At 40.0% G+C, this 21,458-nt stretch overlaps 1 protein-coding gene across 4 annotated transcripts in view; it reads right to left on the bottom strand.

The window, feature by feature from the left end:
- The window catches only part of spg21 (SPG21 abhydrolase domain containing, maspardin), a 53,479-nt gene that overhangs the window by 16,281 nt on the left and 15,740 nt on the right, over window positions 1–21,458 (bottom strand). For 3 of the 4 annotated variants that reach the window (XM_072278355.1, XM_072278356.1, XM_072278357.1), the window contains exons 4-6: window positions 19,527–19,607; window positions 17,152–17,297; window positions 15,723–15,839 (exon numbers count right to left, since the gene is read on the bottom strand). In XM_072278355.1, coding sequence (XP_072134456.1) covers window positions 15,723–15,839; window positions 17,152–17,297; window positions 19,527–19,607 — 344 coding nt within the window. The remainder of the gene's footprint in view (window positions 1–15,722; window positions 15,840–17,151; window positions 17,298–19,526; window positions 19,608–21,458) is intronic. The other variant, XM_072278358.1, reaches the window with a different exon arrangement.

Below are 21,458 nucleotides of genomic sequence, written 5' to 3'. Positions count from 1 at the left end.
AAAATTAACATTCTATTGAATTGTGTGGACAGTAAGCAAAAAATCAGATGGGTTAAATTGGATAGTCATGGATTCAATTTCCACAAGACCATAAACCAGAGAAACAGAATTAGGCCATTCAGCCCATCAAGTCTGCTCTGCCATTCCATCATGGCTGATTGTAGATCTACTTAACCCCACACCCCTACCTTCTCGCCAAATCCTTTGACGCCCTGACCGATAAGGAAAAGATCAACTTCTGCCTTAAATATACCCATGGACTTGGCCTCCACCGCAGTCTGTGGCAGAGCATTCCACAGATTTATTACTCTGGCTAAAAAAATTCCTTACCTCTGTTCTAAAAGGTCGCCCCTTAATTTTGAGGCTGTGCCCTCTAGTTCTGGATACCCCCACCAAAGGAAACATCTTTTCCACATCCACCCCATCTAGGCCTTTCAACATTCGTTAGATTTCAATGAGATTCCCCCTCCATATTCTTCTAAGTTCCAGTGAGTACAGGCCCAAAGCTGCCAAATGCTCCTCATATGCTAACCCCTTCATTCCTGGAATCATCCTTCTGAACATCCTCTGGACTCCCTCCAATGACAACACATCCTTTCTGAGATATGGTGCCCAAAACTGCCTGACTAATGTTTTATAAAAGGCTCAGAGTTATCTCCTTGCTTTTATATTCTATTCCCTTGAAATAAATGCCAATATTGCATTTGCCTTTGCCTTCTTTACCACAGACTCGACCTATACAGTAACCTTCTGGGAGTTTTGCACGAGGACCCCCGTTCCTCTGCACCTCTGATGTTTGAATCTTCTCCCCATTAGATAATAGTCTGCACTATTGTTCCTTTTACCAAAATGCATTATCATACATCTCCCAACACTGTATTCCATCTGACACTTTTTTGCCCATTCTTTCAATCTGTCCAAGTCCTGCTGCAATCGCATTGCTTCCTCAGCACTACCTACCCCTCCACCTATCTTCATATCATCTGCAAACTTTGCCACAAAGCGGCCAATTCCATTACCTAAGTCAATGGCAAACAATGTGAAAAGCAGTGGTCCGAATGCTGACCCCTGAGGAACATCACTAGTCGCCGGCAGCCAACCAGAAAAGGCCCCTTTTATTCCCACTCGCTGCCTCCTGCCTGTCAGCATTCTGCTACTTCTGTGCTGGAATATTGGTTTCTCAAGTTAATGACACTCACAAAATAAACATTAAGAGCCAAATATGATATAATGCTTTGCCTGTATATTGATCTTTTACTGTTGTTCACAAAATTTAGCTTCAACATCCTTCAGCTGACTTTCCTTATAAAAATCCCTAGTGGAAACAATTTTCAGAACTACAAAAACATTCCATATCCTGACAACCAAATAAAACAAAAATTCATTAGCCCTCTAAATTGCAATGATTTTAAATTAATTACCTTAGTCATTGGTTCTCTTGATTAAAAAAACAATTCTGTATCAAACCAAAAGCTTGAATTATCTCTGCATACGCCTCTGCCTCTCTTCATAAACCAAGTGGCTCATCCTTAGCAACATTCCGGCAACATCCTGTTATCTGATGTCTTTAATTATCCAGATATGGTACTTAGAATAGAAGCCAAGTCCCAAAGTTAAAGCATGACTTCTTTGTCTTTATACTCTATTCATCTACTTAGTAAAGAAGATATCTTTCAAATCACCTCTAACTTATAATATGTAACTGGTTACAGAGGAACTTCTGCTCCATACACTCCATTAATTCAGGGAATACTATTTTTCTGCAAAATGTAGATACTTCTCTAATGCCCGCAAGACTTATGCCCAGGTCTGAAGACCATCCACTTTGCTATTTTGCGTAACATCCAAATTCTATCATGTTATTTCCTAAGGCTCATACAAGTTGTTCAATAACAGCTTGTGCATGTAATTGACAATTAGCAACACTCCTAATACTGCCCAGTCTGGGAAACAGGCATGCTAACCAATCATTTGAATTCTCTCACTGAGACAATTCCACACATGGACCACCACTTTCCTCCACCAAACTTCACAGATTCAATCTGCAAAATACCATACCTTCCAGAAAACACTTATTACTTCCTTGATCAATCTCCATTATTACCTCAAGGAACTTAAACATCACAAACTATTTATTTTAGAGAAATATGTCAACTGTCCTCAGTGTTTTCCTGTATATTTTGTCCCTAATGATTGCTACAGACTTCCTGTTACTATGTTGGCCTAACTGACCTTCAGTTTCCCAGTTTTACACTGACCCTTCACTTATTTAACACTACCAATTTTCGACTATTTCACACACAAAGGACTGAAGACGATTGCAGTCAGTTCCAATGTTATTTATACGCGTCTTTTAAAGGTTGTGAAGGTGGATTATGCTTCATGATTAATTCATCGTGGTGCACAGACGTAGCGGTTCCGTCTCAGTCCTGCTCACCTGAACTGGAACATATTGCAGTCAAGTGTTGTCCACTTTATTTACCGAGGGCGTTTTCCACCATCATCCTGGTAGCAGTGTACATTCCACCCCTGGCCAACATCAATTGCTGAGCATCATGATCACCAATCACGAAACAGCACACCTTGATGCCTTCCCTATCACTGAGGGAGATTTCAGCCAGGCCAGGTTGAAGTCTCTGACCAACTACCACCAATTTATCAGCAGTGGAAGCAGAGAAGCCAGTCTTGACCACTTTTACACCACCATCAAGAATGCTTACCATGCTATTCCACGCATGGCCTTCGGAAAGTCCAATCACCTGGGTGTACTTCTGTTCCTGGAGTATAGGCAGAGGAGTGCTTACAGAACTGCTCTAAGCCGATGGATTGCACAATATTCAGGGAGTCATCTTCAAATCTGAATGAATATGCCACAGTTGTCACCGACTTCATCAAGACCTAAGAATATGCCATATATTCATATTTCTGTTCACCAAAAGCCATCGATGAACCAGGAGATTCGTAGTCTGCTGAGGGCTAAATCTAAGGCACTCAATTCCAGTGATCCAGAACTGTACAAGAAGTCTAGATATGACCTACGGAGCACCATATTAAGAGCGAAATATTGAAGCAATTCTGATTGAAATTAGAGATGGAATTGAACGCACATCAGGTCTGGGAGGGTTTGCAGGTTATTACTTCTTACAAGACAAAACCTAACGTTGTGAATGGCTGTGACATTTCACTCCCAGATGAGTTCAAAGCCTTTTATAGCACACTTTGAAAGAGTTTAAAACTACACCTGTGTGAATCCCTGCAGCATCTGGTAACCCTGTGATCTCTGTCTTTGACTGACTTCAGAACATCTTTCAAGAGGGTGAACCTTTGCAAGCCATCAGGCCCTGATGGTGTACCTGGTAGGGCACCGAAAACATGTGCCATCCAACTGGCGGGTGTGTTCGAGGACATCTTCAATCTCTCACTGCTATAGTCCGTGGTTCCCACCTGTTTCAAAAGGGTGACAATCATACCAGTGCCCAAGAGCAAGGTGAGCTGCCTCAATGACTACTGCCCACTTGCTCTCACATCTACTGTGGTGAGTGCTTTGGGAGGTTGGTGATGGCCAGAATTAACTCCTGCCTAAGCAAAGACCAGGACTACTGCAATTTCCCTATTGCCACAATAGATCAAAAGTGGATGCAATCTCACTGGCTCTCCATTTGACCTTGAATCATGTGAAAGTTAGCAATACTGACAACAGGCTGCTGTTTATTGCTTATAGCTCAGCGTTCAGCACCATCATACCCTCAGTACCAATGAACAAGTTTAAAAACCTGGGCCTCTGCAGCTGGATCCTTGACATTGCCATCGGGAAGCCACAGTCAGCGTGGATCAGAAATAACATCTCCTCCTTGCTGACAATCAACTCTGGCACACCTCAAGAATGCAGGCTTAGCTCACTGCTCTACTCTCTTTACACCTGCAACAGTGTGGCTAAAGACAGCTCAAATGCTACTTATAAATTTGTGGATGCCACAACTATTGTTGGCAGAATTTCAGATGGTGACAAGGAGGCATACCAGGGTGAGATCGAGCAGCTGATTGGTCTATCAACCACCTTGCACTCAATGTCAATAAGACCAGAAAACTGACTGTGAACTTCAGGAAGGGAAGTCGAACGAGCACACACTAGTCCTTCTTGAGGGATCACAGTGGAATAGGTGAGCAGTTTCCAAGTTACTGGGTGTCAACATCTCTGAGGATTTATCCTGTGCCTGACATATTTATGCAATTACAAAGAAAGCACGACAGTGGCTTTTTTCCAAAGGGGGTTTGAGGGGACTTAGTATGTCATCAAGTTTATACAGATGAACCATGGAGAGCATTCTAACAGGTTACATCATCGTCTGGTATCAAAGGGCCCCTAAACAGGGTAAAAAGCTGCAGAAAGTTCTGAACTCGATCAGCTCCATCATAGACACTAGCCTCTCCAGTTTGAAGAACATTTTCAAAAAGTGATGCCTCAAAAAGGCTGCATCCATCCTTAAGGACCTCCATAACCCAGGACATACCCTCTTCTCATTGCTACCATCAAGGGAGTGTTACAGGAGCCTGAAAACAACATTTTAGGAACAGCTTCTACCCATATATCTTTGCTTCTTTTGTATCTTTGCATTCAAGGTAAACTATCAACTTCCATTAACACAAATCCAATTAGTTTCTTGTTATCTGTTAGTTTAACTGGTACGCTATTTTTAGTGTAACCTTAAGATAACTTGCTGCATTTCAAAATACATACAGAAAACTTTAGTCATCTCCTCTACCACCCTGGAATGAAACAAGGTACATGATTCAAAAACTTTCCACCAAAAAGCCAATAGTCTTAAAATTTAACACTATATTTTTACTATACAGATTTAGTCAAATCTACCCAGTGTATCATCATTTAGTTTTTTAACAGAATTCGAGGAAACAAATCTAAAAGAAAGACTATACTGCATCTGATTACGAAAGATGGAGAGAAGGATAAAAGATCAATACTTTCTTCTAGTGCTATACTCCCCCGCTAATACCCTTAGAAACAGTACACTTAACCCTCAGTTCTACTCACCCAATAGTGATGCCATAAGTAGGCCTATCAGTTTCATACATCATGTGGGTTTGTTATAAGGAAGACAGTATGAATATTTCGATTTTGCAGTACATGTTGTTTTGAATCTTCTGATATTCAGGTAATCTGATTCTTTTTCCAGTTTGCATCAATTTTTAATTCCCACTGGGATATAGAAACATAGAAAATAGGTGCAGGAGTAGGCCATTTGGCCCTTCGAGCCTGCACCGCCATTTATTATGATCATGGCTGATCATCCAACTCAGAACCCCGCCCCAGCCTTCCCTCCATACCCCCTGACCCCCGTAGCCACGAGGGCCATATCTAACTCAATATCTTAGATTAAATCTGGATTTCCACAAGAGATCAATGAGATAAAAAAAAACTGAATTCACACAGCAGCCTATTACATACTGCTGCATTTCAAGGGACAATGGCAAACAGAGTGGAAACAAAACATTGTTAATAAACCCGTTAGCAAAGTACGTTGAACTTTCAATAAAAGTAGAATACAAAGCCAGGAAGCTGGGCTCAATCTATACAAAATAATAGTTCAGATTGTGACCATCATATTTTAGCATGGAGATGAATGCTCTTGAGGACAGGTTCATCATATCGTGTTAACGCCAAAGGTGGCCATTTAGCCCATCAGGTTCATCCCAGGTGAGCAATTCGTGAGACTCATTCTGTCCATTTCCTTGTATCTCTGCGACTTTGATTTTTAGTGTCATTAATGTACACTAGAGGATAATTTACAGTGGACTATTAACTTACCACCACGTAACAGAGAACATGCAACCTCTGCGCAGACAGCACCCAAGTTAAGGATTGAGCCTAGGTCTCTGGAATTGTGAGGCAACAGCTCCAACTGCTGTACAACCATTTAGGAATGAGAGATTAGAGGAAAGATGGTTCAAAAACTAGGGACGCATCTATATAACTTTTTTTTAACCAAAACATAACCTCATTTTATTGAAGAATTGGCAATAATTTGGAATGCACTGGCCTGAACAGTGGTGAAATTAAGATCAGTTTTACTAAAAGAAAACTGTATGAACACAAGAGAATAACTTGCAGAGCTACAGGGAAGGAACAGGGGAATGGGATTGATAGGATGCTGTATTAGGATTGGCAAATTTCCTTTTAGTCAAACTGACCTGTAGTTTCCTAGCTTCTCTTCCCTTTATCCTCTTTCCTCCACTTAACATCACCAGTTCTTTACTATTTTGCAACCAAAGGGTTGAACAAATGGATGGAATGGTCTATTCATACAAATAACAACTCCCTGATTCTTAACTGAGGTCATTCCTGTTACAGCAGAGAAAGAAGGAAAAGGATTTCATAGAAGTACTTAAAATAATGAAGTGAGGGAAGGGGAATGCTGGCTAATGGGTCAACAATCACACGTCAGACATTTAAGATTGGTAAGATAACTAGAGGGAAAAATACTTGAGGTTGGTAAAGTTTGGCATAGTCACCTTTAATTCTGCTGGATAAATATAAAGTAATAACCTTCAAAAGGAACTGGTATATTGATTGGCATCCCATCCTCCACCCAAAGCATTAATCCCCTCCTCCACTAGCTCACATTGGCAGCACATAATACACCAATAGCACCTCCTAAACTGGGACATTTACCATTCAGGACAGGACAGCAGATGAATGAAACACCACCCCCTGCTGGTTTCTCTCTAAACTGCACACAACCCAACATTCTACTATAGACGTTAGGCTGGTCTGTAGCCCAATGGCCGCCTTCTCCTTTTATTATGAGTCTCTGTCAGGAACGATCCCATAATACATAGAATTTAAGAATTTTGTTTTGCTGGTGGGGGGAGGGAGGGAGGGATCGGTGCTTGTTGCCACTTATGTGTGGGGGGGAGCGGGGGGGCTTTGGGGTTCTAACATTTAACTGTTATTCATTCTTTGGGGGCACTCTGTTTTTGTGGATGGTTGCGAAGTTAGAGCATTTCAGGATGTATATTGTATACATCTCTCTGACATCAAATGTACCTTTGAAACCCTTGAAAAACCAATACCTCACAATTTCCAAGACAACCTCACTCACTGCCCTGGGATACGGATGATCAGGTTCTGGGAATTTATCAGCTTTCAGCCCTATTAATGTTTTCAGCACTTTATTTTACTATTACTATTTTCCTTTAACTCTTACATTTCATTAGATTCATGCATCCCTAGCTGATTTCTTATTTGTGATATTTTTCAGCAAAGGAGTAACTAGTGAGTATGGTTAATTGCTCTACAATTTTTGCACTGCATTATAAATTCTCCTATTTCTAGTCTCAAATTATATTTTCATTTTTACCTACTTGTGGCAGCTTCTGAAGTCCAATTTTTAGTTCATTGCATGTTATAAATTTAATTAAATCTGTCCTTTCTTGCGAAATTCCAAAATACTCCTAATCTTCAAGCTTGCTACATTCTGACAACTATAACTGACTCCTCTTTAGATCTAATCCTATTCTTGACCTATTTGTTGACCATGGATTGATTTTCAGTCTTCAATTATTACATTAAGTAGGAACACTTAACTGTCAGTTACTGCACTCACTCCTTAATGTTAATTATTGTCTGTCCACTGCCATGCCTAATCTATAAAAGCCATCTTATGCCTCATACCTTCATAGTTTCCATTGTTTAGATCTAGGACCGTAGTTGCAAACTGAAGTACTTCACTTTCCAGCCACCATGAATCATTCATCTCTGAAGTACTCGCACAACAAGATCATCAATTTAACCCTTTCTCACTGCCCAACAGGACTTCTAACTTTCCTTTATAGATTGTTCTATAAACCATCACATATACCTTCTATAAATTGATACTCCATCTATTCAATGCAAAACTGATTTGCCCAGAAAGTTGCCATGGTTACTGTATTATGCTCTGTCAGGTCTAATATTAACCATATAACCATATAACAATTACAGCGCGGAAACAGGCCATCTCAGCCCTAGTCTGTGCTGAACTCTTACCCTATTCTATTCCCACCGACCTGCACTCAGTCCTTTCCTGTCCATATATCTATCCAATTTAACTTTAAATGACAACATAGAACCTGCCTCAACCACTTCTGCTGGAAGCTCATTCCACACAGCTACCACTCTCTGAGTAAAGAAGTTCCCCCTCATGTTACCCCTAAACTTTTGTCCTCTAATTCTCAACCCATGCCGTCTTGTTTGAATCTTCCCCACCCTCAATGGAAAAAGTCTAACCACGTCAACTCTATCAATCCCCCACATAATCTTAAACAAGTCTCCCCTCAACCTTCTACGCTCCAAAGAATAAAGACCTCACTTGTTCAACCTTTCTCTGTAACTTAGATGAAACTCAGGCAACATTTTAGTAAATCTCCTCTGTGCTCTCTCAATTTTATTGGCATCCTTCCTTTAATTCGGTGACCAGAACTGTACACAATACTCCAGATTTGGCCTTACCAAAGCCTCATAGAAATTCAACATTACATCCCAACTCCTATACTCTATGCTCTGATTAATAAATGCCAGCAAACCAAAATCTTTCTTCACCACCCTATCCACATGAGATTCCATCTTCAGTGAACTATGCACCATTATTCCTAGATCCCTCTGTTCTAAAGTATTCTTCAATGCCCTACCATTTACCATGTATGTCCTATTTTGATTAGTTCTACCAAAATGTAGCACCTCACATTTTTCAGCATTAAACTCCATCTGCCATCTTTCAGCCCACTCTTCTAGCTCTGCAAGTTTTGAAAACCTACCTCATCATCCACAACGCCACCTATCTTAGTATCATCTGCATACTTACTAATCCAATTTACCACCCCATCATCCAGATCATTAATATATATTACAAACAACATTGGACCCAGTACAGATCCTTGAGCACACCGCTACACACCGTCCTCCAATCTGACACACAGTTATCCACCACTACTCTCTGGCGTCTTCCATCTAGCCACTGCTGAATCCATTTTACTACTTCCATATTAATACCTAACGATTGAACCTTCCTAACTAACCTTCCGTGTGGAACCTTGTCAAAGGCCTTACTGAAGTCCATATAGACAACATCCACCGTTTTACCCTCGTCAACTTTCTTAGTAACCTCATCAAAAAATTCAATAAGATTTGCCAAACATGACCTTCCACGCACAAATCCATGTTGACTGTTCCTAATCAGACCCTGTCTATCCAGAAAACTATATATACCATCTCTAAGAATACTTTCCATCAATTTACCCACCACTGACGTCAAACTCACAGGCCGATAATTGTCAGGTTTACTCTTAGAACCCTTTTTAAACATGGAACCACATGAGCAATATGCCAATCCTCTGGCACCATTCCCATTTCTAATGACATTTGAAATATTTCTGTCAGAGCCCCTGTTATTTCTACACTAACTTCCCTCAAAGTCCTTGGGAATATCTTGTCCGGACCTGGAGACTTATCCACTTTTATATCCCTTAAAAGTGTCAGTACTTCCTCTTCTTTAATTGTCATACTTTCCATAACTACCCTACTTGTTTCCTTTACCTTACACAATTCAATATCCTTCTCCTTAGTGAATACCGAAGAAAAGAAATTGTTCAAAATCTCCCCCATCTCTTTTGGCTCCGCATATAGCCGTCCACTCTGATTCTCCAAGGGGCCAATTTTATCCCTCACTATCCTTTTGCCACGAACATAACTGTAGAAACCCTTTGGATTTATTTTCACCTTACTCGTATCTTCTTTTAGCTTTTCTAATTTCTTTCTTAAGATTCTTTTTACATTCTTTATATTCCTCGAGCACCTCATTAACTCCAAGCTGCCTATATTTATTGAAGACCTCTCTCTTTTTCTGAACCAAGTTTCTAATATCTCTTGAAAACCATGGCTCTCTCAAACTTTTAACCTTTCCTTTCAACCTAACAGGAACATAAAGATTCTGAACCCTCAAAATTTCACCTTTAAATGACCTCCATTTCTCTGTTAATATTAATAATATTACAACTATTATTTGGTGATCTATGATTTTTCCACTTGGCTTTATTTTAGCTCAATGCAAATTGATTCTAGTTCTACATTGTGATCTTTCAAGCCAAGATCATGTCCTGCTACTGCACAAATCTGTTACTAATTGCATTAAGACATCTCCTATTCTTCTTGCCAAGCCTTCCTAATGTTAAATATGTTTGCATATTCAACTGTCAGCATTGCTCATTGTAAATATAGTAATGATTTAGTAATAAGATCATACCCATGTGTCATTAATTTATTCACCTTGTGTGAATGTGATTTATCAACTTCAATTTGCCACTTTAAAGTATTTTTCCATACTGGGGCTCTATTTACTGATAACCTTTGTTTGTATCATTTACTTATGCTCTTTAATTTTCATCTCTTTAGCGGAGCTAAGGATGTCGCCAGAGGGCGACTTCTCCCAGCTCATCAGCAAAACAGTTAAATTCTTCCTATTCTAATGTCTCTATTTTCCTTTTCAAGGTTGCTGAGGGTCCTATCGGGACCTTTGATCTACAGCAGCATTCAAGGACTGTGGTTCTGCACAACAGTATGAAGTTCGAGTTCGCTGATCGACCATGCTTCGGCATGTCCAGGTTTGGCCTTAAGTCAGGCACCTCCAAATTCTCACCGGGGTCGCATACTGAACGCCAGTGGGACCCAGAACATCAAAGACAATGAGAGTGGCTTTTGGAGGGCTCTGCACTTGATAATCAATTTGCTGAGTTTTGAGTCAGGGAACTCAAAATAAAAAAAGCAACGCTTCAGACCGACTGTAACATCGAAATAGCGACTGTTGTCTCTCCTCTCACTGTGGAAGGAGCGATATCTGTCTCTCCCTTGTTAGTGAGAGAGAGCCTGTGGGATGTTGAAATGTTGGAGTAAACAGCTAGTTGTGTATTGCAGACCATCGTCTCTCTTTGGGAGCTTTGCTTTTGCTTGCATGGCGGGTGGTGGGAATATTGATGCTTTATGCTAGAATAAATGGGGGGGTGAGAGGGGGGAGGTTTGAAGCTGCTTGTGCATGGGAGGGGACCAAGAGGCTTCGGCGCTCTTACACATTTTCTGTCATTCAGTCTTTAGGGGTTTTTGTTCTACTTTGAGGATGTCTGCAGAAAGTAAGAATTTCAGATTGCATATTGTATATATTCTCAGATATTAAATGGAACAATTGAACTATTTTGTTTTCCTTCTTCTGGAATTGATTTCAAGGTTTCCACGCTCTGCCAAGCTTGTTAAGATCTTCCCAATGGTAACAGCAACTCCCCTCAACTACCCATATGGATTTATTCCAGGCCCTAAAGTACAAGTTGTCCAATTTGTATTGTCCTATGCCTACTGCCCCAGAAATGGTCACAATGCCTTGCAAAACTAAATCCTTCCTTCCTGCACCAACGCTCCAGCCACATATTTATAGGCTTTACACTAATTTTTATACTTGTTAGCACTTGGCACAGAACAATCCTTTGAAGTCCTACTTTTTAACCTTTTTCCTAATGCCATAACTTTTGCCCACAGAACCTCATCCCTTTTTCTACCTTCGTCATCTACTTTAACTTGGAAAGAATCAGTGCAAGGCGAGATATGTCAGCCTCAATTTATTTGCATGCTGAATTGTTGAAATAACATTTCAAAAACAGAAGATGCTTACAATTTGATCAAGACAAAAATATTAGAGGGCTTAGAATGAACATATTAGGCTTAGAAAGAGCTCAATTTTAAGTGGTCAGATACAAGATGAAAGTAAAATGGTAAGACCTTTAGGAACATCAAAGTACAGAAGGATCTTGGGTGCAAGTCTATTGCATCATAACAGTGGCAATGCAAATGGATAGGGTGATAAAAGACATATACTTCAATGGTCAGGTTACCAGGTATAAAAGTTGGCAAGTTATGTTGCAGCAGTATAAAAATTTGGATAGGCTGCATGTGGAGTACTGTGTGCAGTTCTGATCACATTATAGGAAGGATGTGGAGACTTTGGTGAAGGTGCAGAAGTTCACCAGGATGTCACTTGTATTAGAGGGTATTAACTATAAGACAACATTAGACAAATAGGAATGGTTTCCTCTGGAACATCAGATGCTGAGGGGCAATCTGATACAAGTATATAACATTACGAGAGGCATCAATAGGGTAGATGGTTTGAGTATTTTTCAACAGGGCAGAAATGTCAAACACCAGAAGGCATAGGTTTAAAGTGAGAGGGGAAAAAATGTACAAGATGTACTTTGTTTACATACAGAAAGTGTTAGGTGCCTGGGAGATGGTAGAAGTAATACTCGAGGTATTTAGACAGACACGTGAACAAGCAAGGAGAGAGTGATATGCACCAAATGTAGGCAGATGGGATTGGTTATATTGGCATTATGGACAGTGCAGCTAGTGGGCCAAATGGCCCGTTCCTTTGCTGGAACTCTTCAACTTTGGTTCAATGTTCAACCAAAATGAAAATCAAAAAGCTACAAATGCTGGAAATTTAAAAACTAGTCACAAGATATTAGAAATACTCAGTAGAATGGGAAACGTCTGTGGAGAACAGGAATTGACATGTTAAAAGTTCTAATGAAGGGACTCGGACCTGAAACATCACCTTTCTTTCTCAAGTGCTGTCTGACCTAGTATGCAGTGATAATGAATGATTCCAGAGTTATGTGTACTTTGCATTTACTACCAGATATCTCAAAAGGTGTAGTGACTTTAGAGGAAAGCTCATCGCAGAATCAGATTTAAAATTCATATTGGAAAAAATAACAACTGTGTCACTGCCCAACTACTCAACTGCCAGCATGTAAATATCCAGGTTTCAACAAGGTGATAGACTACCAACACAGTTAAATGCAATCCAAGTAGCTCTATATTTTCAGAAGTTGTACAGTAACAGTATCACATTATGTGGTTATCCGTACGTATGGACGTGCACTAAACAAAAAAAAAAACAACTTGGGGGTGATCTTCGAAATACAAGCTCGGTGGATGGTGACAGTAGGATTGGCAGTCAAAAGATTCCCAGTGTTTGTCAATGTTCAAAGTTCAGAGTAAATTTATTATCAAAGTACATATGTCATCATATATAACCCTGAGATTCAATCTCTTCTGGGCATTCACAGTAAATAGTAGAAACACAATAGAATAAATGAGACTGCCCCCAAAAGGATGGATAAACAACCAATGTGCAAAAGACAACAAATTGCAAATAATGGAAGAAAAGAAATAATAATAATAAATAAGCAATAAATATCGAGAAAATGGGATGAAGAGTGAATCCACAGGTTGTGGGAACAGTTCAGTGACGGGGCAAGTGGAGTGAAATCAATGGAAAACCTCCTTGATTTAAGAGCCTGATGACTGAGGGGTAATAACTGTTCTTGAACTTGGTGGTGTGGGTCCTGAGGCTCCTGTACCTTCTTCCTGATGGCAGCAGCAAGAGACAGCAAGACCCGGGTGGGGGGGTTCTCATCAATGTAGATGTGCTCAACTTGGGGAGGGCTTTACCCGTGACAGACCAAGCCATATCCACTACTTTTTGTAGGCTTTTCCATTCAAGCGCATTAGTTTTTCCATACCAGACAATCAATGTACTCTTCACTACACATCTATAGAAGTTTGCTAAAGTTTAGATAACATGCCGAATTATGTCAAACTTCTAAGAGAAGAGGTGCTGCTGTGCTTTCTTTGTAATGACACTTAGGTGCTGAGCCCAGAAGAAATCTTCTGAAATGATAACATCAAGGAATTTAAAGATGCTGACCCTCTCCATCTCTGATTCCCCGATAAAAACTGGCTCACGGACCACCAACTTCCTCCACCAGAAGTTATTATCAGCCCCTGGTCTTGCTGACATTGAGTAAGAGGCTGTTATGACACCATTCAACCAGATTTACAAACCCCCTCCTATATGCTGATTTGCCACCACCTTTGATTCGGCCAATGACAGGGCTGTCATCAGCAAACTTGAATATGGCACTAGTGCTGTGCTTAGCTTCACAGTCATATGCATAAAGCGAGCAGTAGAGGGCTAACCACACAGTCTGGTGGTGCACCTGTGCTAATGGACATTATGGAGACGTTGCTGCCAATCCGAACTGATTAGTGCCTTCAAGTGAGGAAATTGAGGATCTAGTTGCAAAAGGAGGTGTTGACAACAAGTTTTTGAAGCTTACTGATTATTCTGGAAGGGATGATTGTATTGAATACCAAGCTGTAGTCCTGCTAATGCATCTTTGCTGTTCAGATTTTCCTGATTTGAGTGAAGAGCCAATGAAATGGCATCTGAAGCCACTTCTCAGGCATGAGTTAATATGTTTCATCGTCAACCTCTCAAAGCACTTCATCACAGTGGATGGAAATGCTACTGGACAACAATCATTGCGGCAGGCTACCACGCTCCTCTTAGGCACCAGTATGAAACCTGCTTGAAGCAGGTGGGTACATTACACTGCCAAAACGAGAGGTTCAAGATACTGGTGAACACTTCAGCTAGTTGATCAGCATTGGTAATTAGTACTCAGCCAGGTATCCCATCTGGGCTGACACTTTCTGTGTGTTCACTCTTATGAAGGATGCTCTCATGTCAGCCTCAGACTGAAATCACAGGGTCATTGGGACTGTGGGAGTTTGAGGGTATCCTCATGTTTTGATGATCAAAGTGAGCATAAAAGCATTGACCTCATCTAGAAGCCCAATGCCTCAACTATGCCTCACCTCTCTCACCCATGTCGCTTGGTCTCACTTTGTAAACTAAGCCCTACCACAGCTATCAAGTATCCTTCAGTGATTCAAAGTCAGTTCAGAATTGCCACTTAGCACATGAGATGGTTTTCTGGAGATCGTACCTGGACCTCTTGTATTTGACTTGGTCGCCAAATCTGAATGTAACTGATCCTGCCCTCAGTAGATTGTGGATCTCTTGGTTCATCCAAGGCTTCTGGCTGGGGAAAGACTGAATGATATTGTGGGGACACACTGGTCTACAACTGTTTTGTTTTATAAAGTCTGCAACAACCATGGTGTATTGGTTCAGATCCTCTGATGAGTCCTTGAATAGAGTCCAGTCCATCAATTTGAAGCTGTCCTGTGGTCACTCCCCTGCCTCCCATGACCATCTCTTTGTTGTCCTTATCTATCAAGCCTTTCTCTATAGTCTCTGCCTGTATGCAAGTAGGAGGACAGTCAAGTGATCAGATTTCCCAAAACGCACTCTAAGCATAGAATGGTAGGCATTCCTAATCATTGTATAGCAGTGATCAAGTGTGTTCGGATCCCTGTTGTTGATAATCGGACAGAGATTTCTTTAAACAAGCCTGACTGAAGTCCCTAAAAATGATTCGAAAGGCACTGGGATAGGCAGTTTCTTGTTTGCTAATGGCGGAACTCAATACATCAAGTGCCTGCTTAACATCAGCTTTTGGTGGTATGTAAACTACAGACAAGATCATGGGGGCGGGGGGGGGGAGGGAGGTGGTGTGGAGAACTCCCTTGGTAAGTAGAATGGTCAGCATTTAATCATTAGATGATCCAAGTCAGGTGAACAAAAGTGAGACAAGACCTCTGTGTCTCAGCACCACAAAGTTGATCATGAAACAGCTCCCACCTTTTGCTTTCTTTGAATCAGCAGTTTGGTTCATTCTGTGAATCAAGAAGCTCTCGGGCCTCACTGATGTACCTGGCATGTCTGGAGTGTGCAATATCTCCGTGAAACAGAGAACGCAGCAATTCCTCATTTCCCAAGCAATCTTGTTCAGTCTCGTTCTCCAGTGACTGTAAATTTGCCAACATGATGCTGTGAAGAGGAAGTTTCATTACTCTTCGTATTAGCCGGGCTTGCAGTCCTCCCCTACTCCTCCTCTTTCAGCGGTGATGATGTACCCTCATCTACTTAAAGCAGGCCTGAGAGTCACGTCTGCAGAGTCCTTCAGAAGATCGTAAAATCGCTAGCTTGTTGAACAGTTCAAATGTATGTTACTTAAAGGGAAATTACAGGCTGCAGACTGCAGTGAAAGTAGTTCAAAAGAAGTATATTTAGAAGTTTTGCAAGCTGCCATCTTGCTTTGGTCTATCTAATCCAAGCACCTTTGGAGAAACTTTGTTTTTGCATTACTTTGAGTGAAAAATCATTGCAATGTGCAATATACTCCAATAAGATGCACTGACAACTATTCCTTGACATTAGTGAGACCAAACAAGGCACCCAAAGACATGACAATATCCATAACAATGACCTGTGGGGCAAGGACTACATCCAGAGTGGGCACTTCATTACAGCTGCACCAGCCAGACTGACTGGTCACTTCCATCGACAATGAAACCTCCCACACAACCTCCACATTACTCAGGTAACATATGCACCCTAAAAAGGGAACATTCTAACTATGCAAAACAAAAATTTGATTTTGTTCTGAATGCTAGCTCCAAAATCATTAAAGGCAAATGAATTTCACCAGCTTATCTACCCTTGCTAAAGTAATACCACCACACTTCTAGAGATGGAAACTGTAAATACATGGCAGTTAGATATCCATTACACCAGTTCAGACCAGCTCCCGACAACCGTGGCAGACTTTGGCTATGGAGTCAGCAATGGTATTAAGAGTATTTCTTAAAAGATAACAGTGCAAGTGGAATGTCCTAAACTAACTTCGTACTCAAATCAGCTGCTAGAGAGCCAAAACAGTGAAATTGGGCTTCACTACAGACAAAGCTACAAGCAGACCACACAATATCTTTGGTCTACGAACTGATCCAGACAGGAAACATACAATTCAAGACCGTGACAAGGTCAACATAAGTTTGGTATATACCTGCTAATAGAAAGACCTATGATTTAGGTGCATGGACATGAGGAGTTTTAATACATGACTGACTTTTAATCATTTAACAAGTTCTCGTAAATTAATTACAATTACGCATTTGCTTTCTTTTGGGTTGTAACATTTACTAAAACGTGTAGACTCAGAGGGTATATTGGAGTAAGAGGGAAAAATAACAAAAATTCAAGGTTCTACAATCCCATCAAATTCAAATGGGTTCCTTTAGATGATTAAGAATAAACAATTGTACATTAATAATGAAACATCGTTCTTTCAACATCTTACCTATTGGCAGTCCAAGACTGATTGAAGATAGATGTGTCACTGAATGAATTACACAAGATAAGGGAATGAACTCTGGGTGATTTGTGGGCATATTCCGCAAATTTCTGTGCCAAAAATCCTCCCAAGGAAGCACCAAAAATGTGAACCTACGTAAGTGAGATTTGACTAGTGTTAGTTTATCCAGGAGTTCTGGCTATTATGCAATTGAAAATCTCTGGTAAATTCAAAAACCTGTCATTTCAAAAGAATTTCATTTTATTAAATAGATTTTATGTCATGGCCATTAACTCATCAGGTCTGTTCTGGTGTTCATCTGTTCTACTGATGTTATAAGTGCTTTCTCCTACCATCCTTCTCTAAAACAATTAGCAAACTCTTCAACTTCTTTCGAGTTATCTAGCTTCCTCTTTTATGCATATTAATTCTATTCATTGATTCATGTCATGGTTGAACATTTCTTCTTCTTCTTGAATCCATAATGGATTTTATTTTTATAGTTCCATTTCTCCATGAGTGGAAATACTTTTTTCATGTCATCAAAATTTCTCTAGTTTAAAAATCTATCAAATTACTTCTCAGGAAAAAGTCAGCTTTTCTGGATCCGTATAACATTTCAGTTGTGATATCAAATGGCAAATCTTTTTCACACCCTCTTCATAGCTAGCACATCCATTTATTAGACCAGAGTTGTGCACAGTGCGCTAAGTATGATCAAACAAGTCTCTGAAGGTTCAAATGACATCTCTAAGAATATATCCAAGAGGTACATTCACATTTTTATCTGCGTTACTGATCGGCACTATAATGTTTAATGACTTGTTCGCTTGTTTCCTAACTTCTTTGTTTTTCTATCCTATTTTGTTGCTTTTTTTCCCTACCAAATTTATTTTCCCCAACTGTATTCCTTTAGCAACTAAAACCCTGTACTTAGTATTTTCATTGTAAAATAGTCCTCTTAAAGTGAGCCACAACTTTTAGTGACTTTAAGAAATTTAAACCACTGGGGGCACCTATTCAAGCCGTCACTTGAAACCGAGCTATCCAGCCTGATCCCAACTTAGTGCACAATCCATAATCTTACAGGTCATGGTCACTCAATTATGCATTCAAGCTTTTATAAACGCTATCAGGCTTCTGCGTCCACTGCTGTTAAGTCAGTGACTTGCAGATCAAAAACATTAATTTGTTTCTGCCTCTTCAAATGCTGCCTGACTTACTGAACATTTGTTTTAACTTTACTCAGTGAGTTCTAAATGCCTATCCTGAGAGTACTTTCATTCTACTTCTAATCCCTCTATCAGTTACACCGTTGCCAGACTTCTGACTTCACTAGGAATAAATTTAATGTAATCCTGCTAAGGTCTTTATAGGCTAATGAAGTAGCACCTTTGTTCACAAAGAAAATGCTCCCAACATTTCCTCAGTGTCAAAGTTTACCAAATTATACCAACATTCTCATAAACCTCCTCTGAACATGGTCTAGTGCAATCACACCTTCCCTTAACATGGTGACCAAAACTGTACACAACATGCAAGCTGTGGTCTAACAAGAGTTACAAACAATTCTACAATAAATTCCCTACTCTCATTTTCTGTTCCTCAGCTACATATATTTTTATTAAACCACCCATATTTACCTATCTTGCTGTCATTAAAGATCTTTGGGCATGCACTGTAAGGACCTCCATTCCTATACATTTTGAATACTCATCCATTTATAATACATGTCCTTGCCTTGCTCCACTGTCCAAATATCATACCTGATACTTCCTTGAACTATTTTATTTGCTGCTTTTGCTCATCTGACTTTCTGTATCCTCCTTCAGTCAGAATCTATCCTCCTTCCTACCAGCAAAAAGCTCAACATTTGCATCATCTCCAAACTGTTTTTAATCATGCCTTCCACTTCCAAGTCTGAATCATTAGCATATACAGCAAAAGAGGCCTGATTCTTGTGAAATTCTACTGGAAACCGTTTTGCAAAGGGAAGACTATTTGTCCATCATCACCTCTGCTTCCTGCCACTGAGCTAGTTTTTGAACCAATTTGCCACTCTCCATTGAATTCTTTAGTCTGTACAAATCCACTCAATTGCACAGATTAAAGTAAATTAGATTTTAATCATTATTCTTACACTCTGCAATATCCCTGTACTCTGAAAATATATACACTGCAACTCAATTGTCAGCTATTTACCTACTTGCTAATTGTTCAAATATATTGTACTGTCTCACATTCTTCCTTTGTATAAACAACTGCTACAATTTGTTGTCAAATTGTTTTCAATGCACTGCAATTTCCTAGTTCGAACCATCAATATTTCCATCAAATATAAAACTATATGTTGTGACAGATCCTGGTAGTCATACACTGACCTTATCCAGCTGCAGGTGATCTAAAAGTTTCCTGAATCCATCGCAAAATTCAAGGAGGTCCCAATAAACAGGATACTGTAACTACAATAAATTTGAAATCAGGAAAAAATAAAACATGTAATTAAAGTGCATATAACAAAACATTAAAGTGCAAAAGACTGCCATGCTCTTCCCTTCCCAAACTGCCAAAGATGCATTCTTTTCCTCTTATTTCTCTGCATTCTATCTTTTAAACACTATTCTGAATGCAGGAATATCAGGGACACCCAAGCTATAGCAACATCAGATTTGGCTGATTAAGTATTGGTTTAGGCAACTAAGGAAAGGACTCTTGAAGGGAAGGCCAATATTCTTTTGTACCGGTGTATGCAATAGCCTTTCCCCTGAATTCTCCTGTTGATGCAAAGAGGAAGAATTACAGAGGAAGAGGGCTGGGAAGAGGACAAAAAGCTGGCGGGGGGGTGGCAGTAGTGTGAAGTGGATCATTAGTGAGAGGTTCAGGGTGTGGCGATGATTGGAGAGTTGGGTTGAGGACATCAAGGGGATGTCAACATCACTAACAATGGAAATTAAAGACAACTCTACTCAGTCACTTTGAATTCTCCGACATTGGCCCAGGTTGGATGGAGTCATTAAATGCCAAAGCAGGCCTCAATCCTCTGGTTAAGAACTGTTTCAGTATTTTTATGGACCTCTTGGGCACAGTAGAACATTTCATAACATCAAATTAGCTTTATGGATCACTTGACATTCCTTTTATTTCACGGGTATGGAAATACCAGCAATAGTTTTAGCCTGCAATCTTCTGCTCTGATTTGAAAATCACAGAAGACCAAGAGTTCGGTATTTCTTTGTACTTCATGTTCAAAGAACAATAGAAATTAAAAAACGGAGTCCAGAAACCAATGTTACTTGCTCTGTGCAAAGATTCAGGTTATCTGCTCAGGTCTGGTGAGGAGCTTACAACAGAAAGGAAGCTCCTCCTGTTGTAGAACTTTAGATATCAATTTAGACAGATAAAAGATGCCCTGATGGCTAGTATGAGGTGGAAATCCTCAAAGGTTATAAATGGGGGCATATTACCTGCTCAAAGGCTAGTGTGACAGAAGTAAGCTCTGGTTCTCAGAACACTGGTACAAGTACTGTAAAAAGTTGCAGCTATTTCAATGGAACAGACTACACTCAAACAGTGATGGAACTGAATCTACAGCAAGCAGCGTAACTAGGGGATTAGGAGGGACCTTAAATAAAGAATGAGGACAAGGGATCAAAATTAGAGAGATGTGGTTAAAAGTGTACAAGAAAGAATTTAATCTAGGAAAATGAAAAACTGATTCTAGCTGAAAGGTATATTAGAGTAAATCAGCAGATAAGTCTACAAAGTTATGAAAATAATGAAAATGGCAAAATTAAAAGCTCTGCATCTAAATATATATAAAATCTGAAACTGAACAAATGAACTGAGTGAAAATAGAAATGAATGGATGTGATCTGATAGCCATTACTGAAACTTCCTTGCCAGCTGGCACAGGGCAAGACCTCAAGAGTGAATGGTATACAGCTGGCCCTCTGTATCCACGAGGGACTGGTTCCGGGACCCCCCACGGATACCAAAATTCATGGGTGCTCAAGTCCGTTATATAAAGTGGCGTAGTATTTGCATATAACCTATCCACATCCTCCCATATACTTTAAATCATCTCTAGATTACTTATAATACCTTATACAATGTAAATGCTATGTAAGTAGTTGTTATATTATTAGTTAGTATAGAAGAGCCAGTTAGAGTGGGCTGAAAGATGGCAGATGGAGTTTAATGCTGAAAAATGTGAGGTGCTACATTTTGATAGGACTAATCAAAATAGGACATACATGGTAAATGGTAGGGCATTGAAGAATGCTGTAGAATGGAGGGATCTAGGAATAATGGTG

This window comes from Mobula birostris, chromosome 14, assembly GCF_030028105.1.
Source record: "Mobula birostris isolate sMobBir1 chromosome 14, sMobBir1.hap1, whole genome shotgun sequence".
Lineage (NCBI taxonomy): Eukaryota > Metazoa > Chordata > Chondrichthyes > Myliobatiformes > Myliobatidae > Mobula > Mobula birostris.
This window is presented reverse-complemented; position numbering and strand designations above follow the sequence as displayed.